The sequence below is a fragment of the Theropithecus gelada genome, chromosome 14 (genome assembly GCF_003255815.1).
Source record: "Theropithecus gelada isolate Dixy chromosome 14, Tgel_1.0, whole genome shotgun sequence".
Lineage (NCBI taxonomy): Eukaryota > Metazoa > Chordata > Mammalia > Primates > Cercopithecidae > Theropithecus > Theropithecus gelada.
The window spans coordinates 12,119,805-12,138,161 of NC_037682.1; the positions used below are offsets into that span (position 1 = coordinate 12,119,805).

The window sequence follows — 18,357 nt, forward strand, 5'->3', positions numbered from 1 at the left end:
CCCCTTTTCTACTCAGACCTCATGCTTCACCAGCACACAGATGTTCTCAGGTCCATTTGTACCTGTGCAGCAAGGGTGGAGCCTGGGGAATAGAGAGGGTAGGGGACTAAGTGGCAGGGCTGTGTCAAGACACAGGTCTTTCCCAATGAGCAAGTTTCCCGTTACAAACAGGGAGCACCCCAAAAAACAGGGAGGGGCTCCACCTGCCCCATCGTGACAGTAACTGAAGTGTTCCTCAGGGGTTATCCAGGCAGTGGAACCACCCACTGCAGCAGCATCTCCGAGGGCGGGCGTCTGCACCCGGTGATCCTGAGGCACGCCGCAGGGGATGGAACAGTACCTTGGTCCTGCAGGCCACCGGTGGCCTAAGACACACAGCTACAGGGCCAGGGCTGAGGTGCCCAGTCTTCACGGTATCAACAGCAGGCTTGAAGGAATATACTTTATTAATCTACCTCCCAAACACTAAAATGCCAAAGACTAAAACGCTAACATTCAGCTAAATTAAAACAACTATTTACAGAGCACTGTCTGCAGGTCATGTAGGGCTGGGCCCGGTTCTTCCCCACCGACCCACCCAGCCCATCCTCCAAACAGGCCTGGGGCCACCTGCCACCTGCAGCAGAAACACCCAGCACAGAGGACGTTTATATACACCTGGCCGAGCCCTCCACAATGGCATGCCAAGAAGGAGGTGGACAGACCAAGACAGAGACCGACAGACAGATAGATAGACATAGACAGGAGGTGAGGCTGCTAAGACAGACGAAGGCCAGCCTCAGTGCTTCTTCAGGCTGTAGGCCAGGCTGCTGGGGACCCTGGCGCCCTGCAGAGGCGGCGAGTTCCAGACAGCAGAGCTGGTACGCTTGTGATAGCGGGGCTTGCTCTTCTTGAAGATATCCTCCAAGTCCAGCGGGAGAATGGCTCCAAAGAGTTCCAGAAGGTTCGGCGGGTGGTAGTACTGGTGAATGATGGCCTGGCTGAGCGGCGTGCCTACAGGAGACGACAGACCAGACACTGCCTTGGGGCTCTCCATGAACCTCCCCACCCCCTGCCCCGCAAAGAGCCCTGTCACCCTCTCCAGCCTCCCTACAGAGAGCTCTGTCACCCTCTTCAGCCCTGCCCCTGCCTGTACCACCATCAAACCCAGAGAACGCCCTTGTGTCACATCCTTCCTACCGTCCTCTGGCAGCTTAACCTGTACAAAGTCCTCGAGAGCTTGCATGAGCCAGGCACTCCTTGAACCTGTCCCGACCACCACCTGGGAGGCAGGTTCTGTATTCTCCCATTCAGCAGATTTGCCTAAAGGCATACAGCTAACAATGGCAGAGCCTATGTGTGAAGACAAGCCAAGCTCGAGAGCTTAAGCATAGGATGCCATCCTCGACCACCCTGGCCAGCTGCTTCTCATAGACCCCACAGGCCCTGGCACAATACTGAGGGGCCTCTGGGCAGTGGATGTGGGAGTGCACAGTCCTGACAACGGGGCTGAGGAAGACCCAGGGGATCAGGAGGCCAGACATGCACCAGCACTTGCTCAGCACCAGGTGCGGCTCTAAGGGCCAGCCGTGAGCTCACTCATGTCACTCTCAATACAACTCCTCAGCTGGATCTTGTCATCACCCCCCTTTCACAGATGAGGAAACTATTTAAGTAAGCTGTTCAAAGTCACCTCCGATTAGGTGGCTTTGCAAGCGATCTGGCTTCTGCTCACTGCCATCTCCCAAACAACTTGACACTGGTAGTTAAGAGGCTTAAAGCACATGCCAGTTACAGTAGGGTTCAGATGAGGTGAAACTCACAAAAACAAGTTTCTGCAGAGTGCCTACCAGCTATGGGATTCCAGGCCCTTCCCTCTAGGGCATCTGCGCCCCTCCCTGACTTCCAGCTCAGCAAACACTGCAAGGCACCCATGGTACCCACTGGCCCTATCCACTCTGGCAGCACCCACTGCTAGCACCTACCCTGCTCACTCAAGCTGGCCTTGCACTCAGGCCTGAGGCACTGCAGTCACGCTCACCCACGTTCTTGTTTAATGCTGGGGCCTGTAAACTCCAAGTCAGATCCTACTCAAGTGCCTCGCGCACTCCTCAGGGCCTTTCCTGCCTCCCCCAGCTGGCCAGAGGCCCCAGGCTCCAGCTTGGTGTTCTGCCTAAACCCGTTCCCATTCTAGCTCTGTCCCTGCCCCAGGTGGCTTACTTGGGTCCAAGTCTCTTCAGCCTTGCTGGATGTGACTTTAAGGAGGGGCCCAGTCCAAGTCAGGACACCCAGCAGTATATGCCGTGCCCGAGGCCAGCGCAATTTCATATATTTTTTTGAGAACAAAGGAACCCAACCTCATAGGTCTGGTCCTCAGGAAAGCACAATGACCACAGGGTGCCCCACTCTCCCCCGGGCACATGCATGCCCAAGGCCAGAGCCTCGAGCCGCCAACTCAAGCACTCAGCAGCCTCCCAACACCATAGCAGCCAACCCACTGCTTCCAGGGCCCTCAAGGTGAGGACCAGGGAGGGCCTGAGTCTCCCAGGGAGCTGTGGGCTTTGCTTACCTCGGGCCCAGTTGGGGATGGGCTTCCGGGGATGGGCCTCATCATCGGTGGAGTCGTCGCTATTCAGATCCATCCCGTAGTTATCTGGGTTGATCTTGGGAGGGGCTCTGCGCCCTTGCGGAGTCATCTGATATGAGGTACAAGCTGGAGACTGGAAAAACAAACATGGCCATCAGCTCCCTTCGTGGCATTCCGGTCTCTCACCACCAAGGAGCGCTGGGGCACTGCTCACCTCCTCCCATTTCACAGGAGAAACAAAAGGTGCAGGATCACTTTTGTTTTTTTTTCTTTTTTTGAGACAGAATCTCACTGTCGCCCAGACTGGAGTGCAGTGGTGTGATCTCAGCTCACTGCAACCTCCACCTCCCAGGTTCAAGAGATTCTCATGCCTCAGCTTTCCCAAGTAGCTGGATTACAGGTGTGTACCACCACACCCGGCTTATTTTTTGTATGTTTAGTAAGGGACTGGGTTTCACTATGTTGACCAGGCTGGTCTCGAACTCGTGACCTCAAGTAATCCACCTGCCTTGGCCTTCCAATATGCTGGGATTACAGGCGAGAACCACTGCACCAGGCCTAGTTTTAATTTTAAAAAGTCACAGAACACACACTACTCTGTGTCCCCTTTTTTCATGCTAAGGTGTACTGCAAACTTTCTTCTAGGCCAGTGTGTCTAGAATCCTCCTGGGAACCGCTCAGGAGACTCCAGGATTTGCAACTTAACCATCCATCGTTGACAGATACCATACTAACTTCCAAGTTTTCCGCATCTTAACTGTGCTGCAATGAAAACATTATGTTTTGTTTGGTAACAGCACTGAAGTGAAAACAGATCAAATGCTCATCAAGAGAAGTCGGCTGAATTCCAGCACAATGAAGGTACACGGCCCTCAAAACTAAGCAATTTACCTGTGCTGAAACAGACAGATGTCTACAATATGCCTAGCAAAAAAAAAACCGTAGGGGTGAGGGGGCTGGAAATCAAGCCACCAAATGGTACGTGCCCATTTTAAATATGTGTGTATATGGGTGAAAAAGAGAGACAGAATATCCGTGTGTGTTAAAAGGGTTACATATGCAAAAATCTACAAGGATATACAATGGGCTTAGTAGAGTTTTCCTGAGGGTCCCTTGTCTTAAAACTTTATACTCTTTTATAAGGTTTAGTTCCTTTTTATCCCCCACCTCAACAAATTCTACTTTTAGAATAACGAAGAATACAAAAAATAGTAAAAACAACTGGGCCAAGTGTATCTGTCCTTTTCCTTAGGGCCCTAACGTAGCCTGTGCCTCCAGCTACTGGGAAGAGAATAATCAGACTGGGCCCCTCCGCCCGAGGGCCTCTCCACTGGGGCCCAGGCTGCACCTGCACGTCCACAGTCACGTTCAGGGCCTTGCTGACCCCTGCTGCCTCCTTGGCTTTCTTCTCTTGCTCCTCCTGCAGCTGCTGCTCAGCCAGACGCTGCTGCTCTTCCTGGAACCAGGCGGCAATGGGGTGTTAGGGAGCTGTGCAGGTGCCCTTCCCTCCCCTCCCTTTCCTTCCCCTCCCTAGGCAGCCCCTGCCGCAGGAGTCTAGACCAGCCCACAGCTCAGGGCAGACCCCAGGGGAGCCCGCAACCCAGCTCCCCTCACCTTCTTCTTCTTCTCCTCCAGTTCCCTCTGCAGCCGCTCCTTCTGCAGCCGCAGGGCCTTCTCCCGCTCCTGCAGCTCCCTGAGGACCCAGCAAGAGCCTGTTAGGACAGGAAGTGGAGCCCCAGCCCAAGCTCTGTTCCCATCCCTGCTGGGGAAGCCAGCCCAGCCAGCAGGACACACCTTAGAAGGTGGGATTGCCGAATGGGCAACCAGCTTAGAGCCAAGAGCTGCGCTTTTGCCCCGGAGGCTAGAAGTGTGCACACCTGAGGGTGCAGGGAACACAAGCTGAAGCCCAACATTTGGCTCCCACTTTTCCTTGTAACTTAGGTCTCTGAGCCTCATAACACTTTTATACAATGGAGACCAGAACACACTTCCTCCAGGGTCAACACAAGAATCAAATGGGATGATCCACAATACCCCTAATTATCCTAACCCTCAGGGCAGACACCGGCTCCAAGCATGAACAAGCATGAACAAGGGGCTGTGGATGAGTTCTGGAGTCACCGCCACAACACACTGGCTCATGACTTTGAACATGTCATTTAACCTCTCTGGACCTGTTTCTCCCTGCGTGAAGTGGAGCTGATGGCTCCCACGCCACCATGGGCTTCAGCTGAGGACTATACAAGGAAACAGGTGTAAAGCATGCAGCTGGGGTAACCCACCAAAGCTGCCGACACTGTGACTATCACACCGCCACCCTCAAAGCCCCCTGCCCTGCCCAACACCCTGCAAGTCTCAAACCACATTAGCTGTACCCTACGCCTTCCCAGACTCTGACCAGAGGACCACGGACAGCTTTGTCTCCATCAAGCAGCCTTGACGCAGTGCAGCCCTCTGGCTGTGACTTCTCACTGCTCTGATAAGCCTGAAGCTACCCACAAAGATGGACACGGAAAAAAAGTGCTGCCCGGTGTTTCCCAGGAGGTAGAGAGGGAGAGGGAACAGCTACGGGGCCTGCGTGTCTCACACACACGAGCCTTGTGCTCTACTGCGCACACAGACGCAGAATCCCACGTATCTCCCGACCAACAGTGAGTGTGGCTTTTCCTCCTTGGCATCCCCATGACTCCCAGAACAACCAGGCTCAGGGCAGGCCAAATGCCCATAAAACTAAACATGTCTGTTGTACAGAGACCACTGCATCTGCACAGCTGAAAGATCTCAGGGCTCCTGGGTCCACAGTTCCCAAGGCAGGGGAATAGTCTGAAAATATCTGAGTTATCGTCCTCACCAGGGGAGACACATTTAGTGGGGACAGGGGCCAAGGATGCCAAACACCTGCAATGTAACACAAAGATCTCTCCTGCCCAAAATGCCCACGGTGGCCCTGCTGAGAAATATCAGCTCATCCTCTGAGCACCACACCTGCCAGTTACAAAAAGACACCAAAGAGGTCAGCACACGCAGCTGGACGCAGAACCAAGCCAAGCCCTAAGCAAGCCCACTCATCACTCCTTGGATCGCCCATAGCCAATGGGGAGTGTATTCCGGTGGACCACTAGCTGTAGGCCCCTGGGTTTGGTGTGAAGGAAAGCACCTGCAAACCCTCGCATGCAGGTGGGGCCGTGTCCAGGCAAGGGCCACACCGTCTCTCTTCCACACACACGGAGGGCAGGCAGACGGGCCAGCAGGTCCCTCACCTCTCGGCCTGGAGCCGCTCCTGCTCCCGCCGACGCTCCTGCTCTGCCAGCTGCCGCTCCTGCTCGCGCCGCTCCTGCTCCCGCTGCTCCGCCAGCCGCTTAGCCTCGGCCGCCTTCCGCAGCCGCTCCTGCTCCTCCTCCTTCTTCTTCTGCAGCAGCTCTTGGTGCCGCCGCTCTTCCTCCTCCTGAAATGGAGAGCAAGGTCGGGTGCTGTGGCTGGGCCAGGGCCAGAGGCAGGACAGCAGCCCCACTCGCCCGAAGCCCAGGTGCCCCTCCTATCAGCCACCAGCACGGACAACACAGGAATGGTGCCGTGGGACATCCTGGGCAAGGCTCTGCCAGAACCACCAGCAGCAGCCTGAAAAGGCATCTCGGGACAGCCGCTGCTGCTGTAGATTTAGCAGAAAGGAACCTCGGAGCCAAACGCGCCAGCTGTGAAACAACGGGCAAGCATTTAAACCCTCTGGCCTGTCTCCTCGTCTATAAAACGGAGACCGCAGTTATTCCTACACTTCATGGGGTTGCTGGATTTATAGGCACAACACACTTAGAACAGTGCCTAGCACACAGTAAATACCGGACCTTGGTGACTAGTCACATAAGCCCTAATGATGGATTTGCCTTCTCTAGAGTCCTAAGACTGACTGGGACGAGCTGGGCCCTTACTCTTATAGGCAGAACAGTCAGGGAATGGACCATAACAGCAATTGTACAGAACGCTCAGCAGGCGTCAGACCCTACTGAGCATTTTAGACATGAACACATTTAACCCTCACTGTTACTTGAAGGCATGGAAGCAGAGAGGTCAAGCAGCCTGCACAAGGTCGCACAGCTAATAAATGGCAGAGTTGAGATAGGCAGTCTGGCTCCAAGTATGAGCACTTAACCCTCAAACTACTGCTGCTACAGAAGATGAGAGGCAGGTTCTGGTCACCATCCCCGCCCTGGAGGCTTCTGGGAAACCTCCTTCTTGGCATGAAGCAACAAGATGGTCTGGGTCAACCCCACAAGGCGGGGTGCACCCAATAGGGCCCCATGGTGCTGAGACGGTGCCCACCCTGCCCACCTCCTCCCTGAGGCCCACCTGCGCTCGCACCTGCTGCAGCCACCTGAGCCTACGCGCCTCCTCCTCCTGCTTCCTGCGCGCCTCCACCTCCTCCATCTTCTTGGCTGCCGCCTTTTTCTTGGCCTTCTCCTCCGCCAGCCGCTCCTCCTTGGCCTGCAGAGCCCACCCACATGTGCCCATTGGAGCACCCACATCCAATCCTGCAGAGTGGGGCCCAGAACTCTGCGTGACAGGCCCCACCTGCCCCTGCACACCTGGCTTGTTCCCACCGCCCAGGGAGAGGACACCAGAAGCCGGTCCTGCCTGAGTGTCAGATCCGACTCACAAAGGGCTGCCAGGGAAGCCCTCGGCTGAGCTCAGAGTGGACTCCAGGGCCTGTGGGGCAGGCAGGAGTTGGGTATAGGGGTGCAGTGACAAATCAGCAATTTCCTGAGGGGTCCAGTCCTAACCCTTGGGCTAAGTCTGAATTGCCTGGGTCCCCCAGAGCCTAGGCTCCCACCTTCTCAGTCTTCTCGTCGATCTGAGCAAACTTCTGCTCAATCTGCTTCTTCTTCTCCTCCTTCAACTGCTCCACCCGCTCGCGGGCCTGCAGCACCTTGCGGAGGCGTTCCTCACGCTTCCTGCGGGGCACAGGACAGTCAGGGGGAGCCCCGCCACGGCTGGGGCAGGCCACGGTCCAGGGAGCCAGGCCACTTACAGCTTCACCTCCTCCAGCCGCCGCCGCTTGTCCTCCTCCACCTTCTGCCTGCGCAGCTGCTCGGCCTCCTCCTTCCGCCGCAGGTTCTCCAGGCGCTGCCGCTCCTTCTCCTGGGGTGGCGGGGAGCGAGGGAGATGGGACATGAGCAAGGACAACCCCCCACCCAGCCCCAAAAGCTGCCCACAGTCCCCAGCAGCTTGCGGCCACGTGGGTGGCAGCATCAGAATGCTTCTTAGGCAGAGGTATCCCCAGTGTGGCTCCAATAGCACCCAGGCCAAGACCCGCAGCTCCCATCTTTCCTCCCAGGAGCACTCAGCTGCCTCACAGGGGCCTGAGCCACAGTGCCCTCAACTGAGCCCTGCCAAGTTTCAGGCAGCACAAAAGTCAGGCTCCAAATAGGATTTATGTGCTGATGACAACTACATAAACTGTGCATTGAAAACGAAAATGCAGGATGAGCTTGGAAGGGTGAGGAGCAGAAAGGCAGCTCTCCCAGTCACGGTGAATGTCGCAGTAAGGGGGCGGTGCAGACGCAAGGGCTAACTGACGACTATCATGCTTTATAACATCCATACTATATGTATACGTATTTTTTTGTGTATATGAACTATTTCACAATAGTTGAAAAAAATAAAAGGAAATACTGTCAAATCCTAACAGAGGTTACTATAGTCTAGTGAGACGGATTAGGAATGGTATTATTTTCTTTTATTTTCCAAACTTCCTGTGACATGGCTATGCTTTTTTTTGGAGACAGAGTCTGCTCTGTCACCCAGGCTGGAGTGCAATGGCGCGATCTCGGCTCACTGCAACCTCCACCTCCCAGGTTCAAGCGATTCTTGTGCCTCAGCCTCCCAAGTAGCTGAAGCTGCAGGCATGTGCCACCACACCCAGCTAATTTTTATATCTTTAGTAGAGGCGGGGTTTCACTATGTTGGCCAGGCTGGTCCTGAACTCCTGACCTCAAGGGATCCGCCCGCCTTGGCCTCCCAAAGTGCTGGGATTACAGGTGTAAGCCACCATGCCCAGCTGGCTACGCTCATTTTTAAGGCAACTTTTAAAAAGTACTCATTGGCTGAAAAGCTGATTGATGCTGGCACCCCCTCCTGGGCAGACACAGAAAGCCCCAGGGGCACAGCCACAGCAATGGGCAGCCAGCAGGGATGGGCAGGGGCTCTAAGCCTTCCCTGGCCAAGGACAAGGCTGGTGCTTTCCCCTTGAACAGTCTGGGGCTGGGTGGAGGCTGGGACCCAGAGTGAAGCCCACACCCATCACCCCACCTGGCTCCCAGTAGACTCCCACCTTTGGACACAGTGTCCAATAGCGACCCGCTCTTCCTGTACTGGTTACTATTGATTTCTCCTTGGCTTCTGAGCCTAACTGGAGGAGCACTCTCACCTAGAAATCTGGCTCCAAGGTAATACCATCCTCCCAAAGGCGGAGAGAAGGGGTCCCAGTAACGGGTAAGATGGAGTAGACACACTCCACCTCTCTCTCCCACTGAACGCGGCTACAAAACCTGGAGAGAATGCAAGGAGCGGCTACTTGAGGCCTCTAAAACTAAAGAGGAGCAGGCAGATGGGGAAGAAGACCAGACTTGGAAGCACCAGCCAACCAGCAGTGAGTTCCCCATTGTTTTCCTGTAGCCTAACTCAATACAGCCTGGAACTCCAAAGGAGTCACTGGGGCATGGACAGAAAGAATTCTAGTCCTGACTCAAGCAGCAGAAAGGCAGTATCTAATGCTCAGAGAAGGCAGAAACCCCATTTTTGTTTTTTCTCTTTTCTTCTTTGCCTTGTGCCTCAGCCCATAAGCAGTCCTACGGCAACCAGGGGCAGCAGCAGTTGAAGAAAGCTGCCAAGTCAAAATTCAAGGGAGGAGCTGTGAACCCAAAAGTGTGGGCTAAACCCTACGTGTTGCTCTTCTGTCTGTGACCCTGCCAGGTGACCCTGGACAGAGAAAGCTGCCGAGTCAAAACTCAAAGGAGGAGCTGTGATCCCAAAAGTGTGGGCCAAATCCTGTGTGTTTTTCTTTCTCTGTCCCCCTGGCAGGTGGCCCTGGACACAGTCATAGAAGCAGGCAAAGCAGAACAAGGTAACTAAAGCACCAGCTTCCCAGCTGGAGGACAGAAAAGGGAGCCCCAGAGGAGATCAGGAAAGTGATACTGCAGGTAATTGACAAACAAATAGGCTCAGCTCCAAGCTGCAGATGCTAGGATCTGACCCTAATTATCACACCAAAGGCTGACAACTAAACTAACAGACCACTTTCCAGGTCCCAGGCTGACTGCTGACTGGCACACACCCGGGAAAAGTCCAAACAGCACTGCCATTTTCAAAATCGGGACTAACATTGGAACCACAGTCCCCAGAAGGCAGATGGGAACCTGCAGCCTAAACCTAACCAGGTCAATTGCTGCTAAATTGCAATGCTGAGAAAATATCAACCTTGTCCATAGATTTAAACAAGACCCAGAGGCTCGTAGCATAATGTTCAGGATGCAGTCCAAAAGGACTCCGTAGGCCCCTGGTCTCCTAACTATGGACTGTCCCCACCCACTAGATGCCCGGTGCAGGGCCCTGGGATCCCCAAAGCAGGAAAGAGCCACTTCCTGGTCTTCTCTATCACCCTGTGAAACCTGCAGGGCTCTAATCGGTCTGGGTGCGGCACAGGTGGTAAGGCCACTGGAAGGTTACTGTCAGTCACCCTCTCCAACAAGAGCGGAACAGGCCTCCATGGGGAGAAGCCAGTTCAGGGCCTACCTGGCCAGCTGCTGGGAAGCCCCTCCCACCTGCCGAGGCCCTCAGCTGGAGGCAAAAGCCCTCCTGGCTGTCACAGGTGTCCCTGTGTGACTGCAGAGGACTCTTCAGAAGGCTTGCAGGAACTAAAGGAATGAGGCGGCTGCGGCCTTGGCAAATGGCACGGGGAGCTGGGGCTGAGGGTTAAGCATGTCCCCATCCGAAGGTCCTTGCTCAGAAGCCAGCCTGGCTCAGCTCAGTTCTGAGTTGTCTGAGAAGAGAACAGCTTCTGTGACTTGTTTCTAGACGCTACCACTCACTGTTCTGCTGTCGCCCAGCACAGCCAGACCCGGCCTTCCACCTCAGCTCAGACCCACACTTGCCCTCCCCCGTCATCCCACTGCCTCAAGGCTACTGCTCAGGTCTGTGAACCAATAAATCTCAGTGGCTCTGGGGACCACAGACAACCTGTCTGTTCTCTTCAAAGACTCACAGACCCTGAGGAGTCCTGGTGCTGGGGGGGAGGGAGGGAGGTGGCTGTGGGGAACACGTCAAGCTGTAGCCCTGGTGAAAAGCCACACCCCCTCGCTTCCTCCTAGGAGCAGAGTCAAGGGCAGGGAGGGCAGAGAAAGACGCTGGGGCCCAGAACTGCTGGGCACCTCCAGCCAGTGCACCCCTCACCGTCCCACTCTCTTCCTAAGGCTCCCCTCCCGCTTACGATGTTAGTGCATCTACAGGTGCTGTCAGCTACGCAGGGAAGGGGCTACAGCGGTAAGTGCTAGGTGGGGTGGGTTACCGACAGGAAAAGGCTTTACTTACGACGAAGCTGCACTGTGGAGAGGAGACAAGGGAAAAGGTAAGAGTTAATGCCAGGCCGGGGGACGTCCTGCCAGGCAGGCCACATGCCCAGCTGTGCCAGCAAGCGTGTGTGGGGCTTGCCCTCCTGCCAGCAGCACCCCCACCGCCTCTCCTGTCACCCAACCCTCACCCCAACAGTGGAGGTGTCCACAAGTACCCCTCACCTTAACCACACAGATCTCCAGGGCTCACACTGAGCCGGCCGAGCCTCCAGGCTGCAGTCCAGAGCCCACAAGGTCAAGTGCAGGACAGTGCCCCCAGAGGTCAAGACAGCTGGTGGCCACAGAGGCTTCAGCCGGCCCCTAACAGTGCCAGGCCACACCTGCCTCCGCCCAGGCTCACACTACTCCCAGTATCTTAGGGGACAGACTGGACCTTCAGCCACACTGCCTGGTTCCCACAAAGCCCGACCTGGGCACAGGCCCCTCACCTTGGGGTCCACGCGCAGGGGAGTGTTGCGCTTAATAAAGGACTTCATGACGCTGCGGGGGGCTGAGGTCGGGGTCATGAGCATCTGGTTCCTCTGCACCGTGTGCAGAAAGGTCCGGAGGGGCCGCACCACCTGCAGACGAGGACCAGGGTCAGGAGTGGGCATGCGGGGCAGGGTACCGAACGGGGTCAGGGCTCTAGGGCAGGGCAGGGCCTGGCTCACCTTGCTGGATGGGCAGGGTGAGGAAGGGGTCTTGCTCCTGGGGGGCTGCAGCTCCTCATCCTCCAGGTGCTGCTCCTCGTCCAGCTCACTCACCGCCTGCTTGTAGCTGCGCTTCCTCCTGCCAAGGCGCGGGCGGTGGCATCACAGGGCAGCCCGCTATAGCCCATCAAAAGTCACCCCGATGAACAATTCCGGGCCCAGGCCACCGGCCTCTAGGCTGAAAGAGGCTGCAGAGCCTAACCAACCCTCTGCTGCCCACTCAGAGGAAGGGAGGTGAACAGTCCGAGGTCACGTGGCCAGGAGACCACCCTAAGACAGGGTCAACAATCGGTTCGCCCTATTCCCAGGCTGGCGCTCATCCACAGCATGGAGCCGCCTCCTTGGTTAAGTCTCAACACCAGGCCACACCCCAGCAGAGAGGCTCTGAAGCCCCTGAGCACACATCCACCCTCCCTGAGCAAGGACACAAGGCCGTGTCCTCCAGGGCCCTCAGAGTTGCCAGCACACCCCTTCCCTGATGCAAACCTGGCACTCTGCGGTGGCTCTCTGGGTCCATCTGCTAAGTCCGTCTTGGCCTCTGTGAAAACAGCAATTTCAGCAAGGCTGCAGAAATGATGGCGGCGGCAGGGTAGGAATGGGGGCCTAGGGGGAAGGGGTCCCTGGGCAGCAGCCTTGGCAGTGGGCAAGGCTCCCTTCCTGGCAGCTCCGGGGTGGCCAAATGCAGACGTATCAGCCTTAACCCTGACTAGCCTTCAGGAATCTACAGATGCCAGGGCCTGGCTACCGGCAGCTCATGAACCCCTCCCCGCCAGTGCCTGGCTCTATGGTAGGCAAGGCAGGGCGGGACGGTCCCGTCGAGGCGGCAGCCCCAGACGTGCCCTGCCCACCTCTGACACTAAGAACAGTGTGTGGACACCTTGTAGAAGCAGGAGCTCTAAGCCCCTTGCACAGCTTCTAAATCCCACCCCTCCTGGGCCATGCGGCTGGTGTGGCCATGACGGGAGGAGGGGGTGGCTCCGGCTGCAGGGTCAACATGTGGGGTGTAGGGTCAGCATGTTCGTTTCACTGCTAGGAGAAAGTGCACGTCACTCCAAAAGTTCCTCGCAGCAGCCCTGAGGGCCGTGAGGCTGGCATGACCATTGTCCCTGACCACGTCGTAAAGAGGAGGAGGCCACGTTCAAGATCTCATAGCTATAGTGCACTTCCCACCAGAGAGAAGCACCCTTCTCAGGGAGATGTGAGCAGGACCCTGGGACACGCCCAAACCCACTGTTCTCCAGCCCTCTTTAGACAGGGATGGACCGACAAAGGTCAGAAAGGAGCTGGCAGCAGAGGCAAAGCAGGAGGCCAGGTGCGTGTTCAATTCCCAGCCCACGGCTCTTTCCACTGGCCCCTGGAGTCGAGGTCAAGGCCTTGACCTGGCCTCTTCATATCCGTACCCCAATGCAGCCCCTACCCCTGCTTCCTGTCCCAACCAGCCACAGCCCCCCATGCAGCACTCAGTGACAGCTCCAGCCCAACAGTGGGAGGTGAAACCTACAGACTCAAAAGGGATCTCTGCACCCCCAGGTTTAATTTCCTTTTAGCCTACTGGCTCAGAAATAGGGCTTCCTTATCCCCAGAGAGAAGGTCAGGCCGAGGCCACCAAGGCCCGCTGTGGCTCTGGGCACTAAAAGCGGCAGGTCAGGGAGCCTCACCTTGTCGCCCTGCAGAGGGCGTTTCCGGACTGCTGGCTGCAGGCTTCGGGTTGGGTGTGCTATTGGCAATCTCCGTGTCATTGCGGGGCCACGAGTTATTTCCGTTGTTCTCAGGGACCTGTGGAAAGAACCAAGGCTTTAGGGGTCTCGACCTGGAACCCAAGGCCCAGGATGGCCATAGGGCAGAGCGGGAGCCCCAGAGGTGAGTCCTCCCTTCCCCAGGCAGCCACCTTACCTCTGGCTCAGCTGCCGCTACAGGCTCAGCCTCCTCGGGGGACTCCTGCTCAGGACTGAAAACAGAAGGGGGGCTCTGTGAGGACTGCCCAGCTAGTCCAAGCCCTCCCCCATAGGGAGTCCCTCTCCCACTCCAGGGATGGGGGACTCAAAATGTCAACACAAGGTGCCCTGGCCAGGGCCACCAACCCACAGCCCCCTGCGGGATGGGAGGATGGCAGCTGCAAGCCATGGCTCCGTGGGCAGACGAGGGATGTCGGCTTCAGAATGTGGCTTCATCTCCCAAGCACCCCACCACAGAGCTGACACAGAGCCCTGTCCTCAGTTCCACCGCCACCTCTTGGACCCAGGTGAGCTGCATCTCTTTTGTGGTCTGTTCTCCATTCACCATGGGGCGGGCAAGGCCAGCAGGTCTGCCCAGTCACCCTGTTTCCCCATCCCAAGAACAAACCCTCTGCTCTGCAGGAAGGAGGGAGGGGCTGGTTTTAGTGATGGCAGGACACGGCCTCCAGGAAAAGGAGTCTGTGTCCCGGCCAGAAGCAGCACTGGGTGTAATCCTGGAGCACCACTATCCTACCCCAGCCAGTCTGAATGGCAGCTGGCAGCTCCGCCTCACCCCCAACCTCTGGAGCTCACGCCCCAGGGTCAGGTCTGGCCAGGCAACCAGCAACACTGATGGGCGCTGCAAGGAGACCAGGCGGCCAACACTCACATCACTCACTGCCTGGTCAGACAGGGGAAACGGGCAGCCCCTGGGCAGTCAGGGATCAGTGAGGAAGGCTCAGCCCAGGAATTGCTTCCAGCCCTGGTGCTCACCTTGGCTCCCTGTCCTGGTGTGCCCTGCCCACTTGCAAAGCCCTGGAACTGAACTCACCCAACTTTCTCGGGCATCTCAACATTCAGAAGCCTCTCCAGGTAACTGTGACCTGAGGGGGAAAAGAAAGGCACAAAAGATGTCACCAGAAACCACATAGGTCCCACTCGAAGGGGTCCAGGGGACCAGGTTCCAGCAAGGGCCTGGCCACTGCTCCCATCACTAGCCCTGCCATGCCCAGGACCCTCCCCTCAGCACTCATCCTAGTGTCTTTATCGGAGTTCCTGGCTTCATGTCCCCTGCTGCTTCCCAGATGGTCTTCCCATGCCCATCTGGGCAGAGCTGGGCATCCTCACTAGGCTGGGAATATCTTGAGAAGAGGGACAATGTCTGTTGCAGCTCCAGGCCCCAAACTCCCAGCATGGGGCCCAAGACAAAGCAGCTCATTCTGTTAACAAATATTCATCAAGGGCCTACAGTGTACTGGGACCTGAGCCAGGCCCCAGGGCCCCAACGGTGAGCAAAACAGAACCACTGTCTGGTCTAGATAACAATCATCAAATAGTCCTGTCAACAACACCAGCATGGCCAATGATGGAACACAGCACAGAAATTTTTTTTCTTTTTTTTGAGACGGAGTCTCTCTCTGCTGCCCAGACTGGTGTGCAGTGGAACAACCTCAGCTCACTGCAACCACCGCCTCCTGGGTTCAAGCGATTTCTGGCTAATTTTTGTATTTTTAGTAGAGATGGGCTTTCACCATGTTGGCCAGGCTGGTTTTGAACTCCTGACCTCAAGTAATCCACCCGCCTAGGCCTCCCAAAGTGCTGGGATTACAGGCGTGAGCCACCGCGCCGGGTCCAGAGCAGAGAATTTTACAAGCCTATGACGGGGAGACCTGAGCTGGTCTGGAGGAGTTTACAGACAGAGGAGGATGTCCAGGCCAGTGGTTCTCAGCTTGCATTCTCTGATCCCTGGATGTCCTTGAGACCCTTGGGGGATCCACGAGGTCATAACTAATCATGATACTAAAATCATGATACTAAAATATTACTTTCCCCCTGTCACTGTGCTGACACTTGCCCTGAGGGCACAAAAGCAATGAGGAACAAGCTGCTGAAGCCTCAGCCCCAATTGAGGCCAGAGCATCAAACACTATCCTCGGACCACACACTCACAGGAAGGAGAGAGGTCCAGTTTCACTGAGGAATGTCCTTGATGAAGGTGTAAAAAGTACTAATTTTTTTTTTTTTTTTTTTGGAGACAGACTCTCACTCTGTCACTCAGGCTGAATGCAGTGACTCAATCTCAGCTCACTGCAACCTCCACCTCCTGGGTTCAAGCGATTCTTGTGCCTCAGCCTCTCAATTAGCTGGAATTGCAGGCACGTACCACCACACCCAGCTAATTTTTTATATTTTTAGTAGAGACAGGGTTTCGCGATGTTGGCCAGGCTGGTCTCGAACTGATCCTCAAGTGAACCACCTGCCTCAGTCTCCCAAAGTGTTGGGATTAAGGGCGTGAGTCACCGCGCCTGCAAAAGTCCTAATTTTACTAAATCTAAACTCAAGTACATGCCATTTCTACTCTCCTGTGTGCTGAGGTGGGAAGTGTGTCAAACGCCTGTTGCTGCAAACGCAACTCTCCGCGAAAAGCGCTCGTCTCTAAGCCGCCAGCTGCACTAGCCACTTCTTCACCTGGAACACTATTATTATTTAAAAGAATGACTGACACACATTGGTTATTCAATCTTGGCTATCTGGAAGACATTTTCTCACAAGTCAATGAAGTGAATCCATCACAAAAATAAAACACCATGTGCTAACAATAATTTAAAAATTGAAACAAAAAGAATCCAAGAGTAGAATTTTGAAAAGCGCGTATCCACCACCAGCAGGGCCACAGCATCCTAATACCTAAGGACTTTTCTGATGAGGTCAGAAAAAAAATGTGTGCTTTTTTAGGATATTATACAATGAAGGGTGTCAACACTTGGAAGACGTGCATAACCTGGTGAAGCAATATTTTCCAAATGATCGATGTATGTAGTTATGAAATCACACACATCTAAAAGATCCATTCAAAGCGTGGCTGGGTGTGGTGGCTCACTCCTGTAATCCCAGCACTCTGGGAAGCCGAGGCGGACGGATGATTTGAGATCAGGAGTTTGAGACCAGCCTGGTAACATGGTGAAACCCCGTTTCTACTAAAAAGACAAAAATTAGCCAGGCATCGGTGGGCGCCTGTAATCCCAGCTACTCAGGAGGCTGAGACAAGAGAATTTCTTGAACCGGGAGGCGGAGGTTGCAGTGAACCAAAATCATGCCACTACACTCCAGCCTGGGTGACATAGTGAGATTTCATCTTTAAAAAAATTTTTTTTTTTTTTTTTTTTTTTGAGACGGAGTCTCACTGTGTCTCCCAGGCTGGAGTGCAGTGGCGCGATCTCGGCTCACTGCAAGCTCCGCCCCCCGGGTTCACGCCATTCTTCCGCCTCAGCCTCCCAAGTAGCTGGGACTACAGGCGCCCGCTACCGCGCCCGGCTAGTTTTTTGTATTTTTAGTAGAGACGGGGTTTCACCATGTTAGCCAGGATAGTCTCGATCTCCTGACCTTGTGATCCACCCGCCTCGGCCTCCCAAAGTGCTGGGATTACAGGCTTGAGCCACCGCGCCCGGCCTAAAAAAAATTTTTTAAAGGTGCAAGGTAGACCCCTATGGAACCAGCAACATGGTTTCAGACTCTACACCACAACAAACCTTGAAGAACAACCACTTCTTGCACTGGTTCTGATAACAAAGAATATGCACAATTATCTGAAAAAGCTATGAAGATATTCCTCCCTTTCCCAACTACACGTCTGTGTGAGGCCAGATGTTCTTCAGCTACTTTGTTTTGTTTTTTTTTTTTGAGACAGAGTCTCACTCAGTCACCCAGGCCGGAGTGAAGTGGTGTGAATTCGGCTCACTGCAACCTCCACCTCCCGGTTTCAAGCAATCTTCCTGCCTCAGCCTCCCAAGTAGCTGGGACTACAGGTACACACCACCACGCCCAGATAATTTTTTGTATTTTTAGTAAAGATGGGGTTTCACCATGTTGGCCAAGATAGTCTCGATCTCTTGACCTCATGATCCGCCCACCTCAGCCTCCCAGTGTGCTGGGATTACAGGTGTGAGCCACCGTGCCCGGCCAGTTCTTCAGTTACTTTAACCCAAACAGCACAATGCAACAACAGATCAAACACAGAATGAGGCTTCTTTAAAGTCACACTATAAAGAGATTTGCAAAATGTAGAATAATGCCAGTCTCCTCAGTACATTTTTGTTTTTTACATTTTTGGAAAAGTTATTTTTTCATAAAAAGTCTTAATGTAAACAGGTAATAGGCTTGGTACTTACATTTTGCAATGTCAAAATACTAAACAATATTTTTAAATCTTTAAAGTACTAGATATTCATATAAAAATATTAACTAAAATTTAAATACTTTTAAAATCCTGTTTTAATTTCTAATCCAATAACTATCAATAGATAAAACCTCATAATCAAAGTGTTTTTTTTTTCTTTTTAACAGAGTCTCACTCTGTCACCCAGGCTAGAGTGCAGTGGCGCAATCTCAGCTCATTGCAGCCTTGACCTCCTGGGTTCAAGCAATCCTCCCACCTCAGTCTCCTGAGTAGCTGGGACTACAGGCACATGCCACCATACCTGGCTAATTTTCCCCATTTTGGTAGAGACAGGGTCTGGCCATCTTGTCCAGGCTGTCAAAAGCTTTTT

General features: G+C 54.6%; 1 protein-coding gene across 1 annotated transcript in view; it reads right to left on the reverse strand.

Moving 5' to 3' along the window:
• Nucleotides 1–428: 428 nt before the first annotated feature.
• Nucleotides 429–18,357, reverse strand: part of INCENP (inner centromere protein) — a 28,628-nt gene continuing 10,699 nt past the window's right edge. The window contains exons 5-19 of the mRNA XM_025358446.1: nt 14,643–14,694; nt 13,770–13,824; nt 13,535–13,652; nt 12,363–12,414; nt 11,838–11,955; nt 11,616–11,747; nt 11,147–11,158; nt 7,590–7,699; nt 7,392–7,512; nt 6,923–7,045; nt 5,827–6,011; nt 4,181–4,259; nt 3,915–4,022; nt 2,549–2,699; nt 429–993 (exon numbers count right to left, since the gene is read on the reverse strand). Of these exons, the coding sequence (XP_025214231.1) occupies nt 779–993; nt 2,549–2,699; nt 3,915–4,022; nt 4,181–4,259; nt 5,827–6,011; nt 6,923–7,045; nt 7,392–7,512; nt 7,590–7,699; nt 11,147–11,158; nt 11,616–11,747; nt 11,838–11,955; nt 12,363–12,414; nt 13,535–13,652; nt 13,770–13,824; nt 14,643–14,694 (1,631 nt within the window). The 3' untranslated portion in view covers nt 429–778. The remainder of the gene's footprint in view (nt 994–2,548; nt 2,700–3,914; nt 4,023–4,180; nt 4,260–5,826; nt 6,012–6,922; nt 7,046–7,391; nt 7,513–7,589; nt 7,700–11,146; nt 11,159–11,615; nt 11,748–11,837; nt 11,956–12,362; nt 12,415–13,534; nt 13,653–13,769; nt 13,825–14,642; nt 14,695–18,357) is intronic.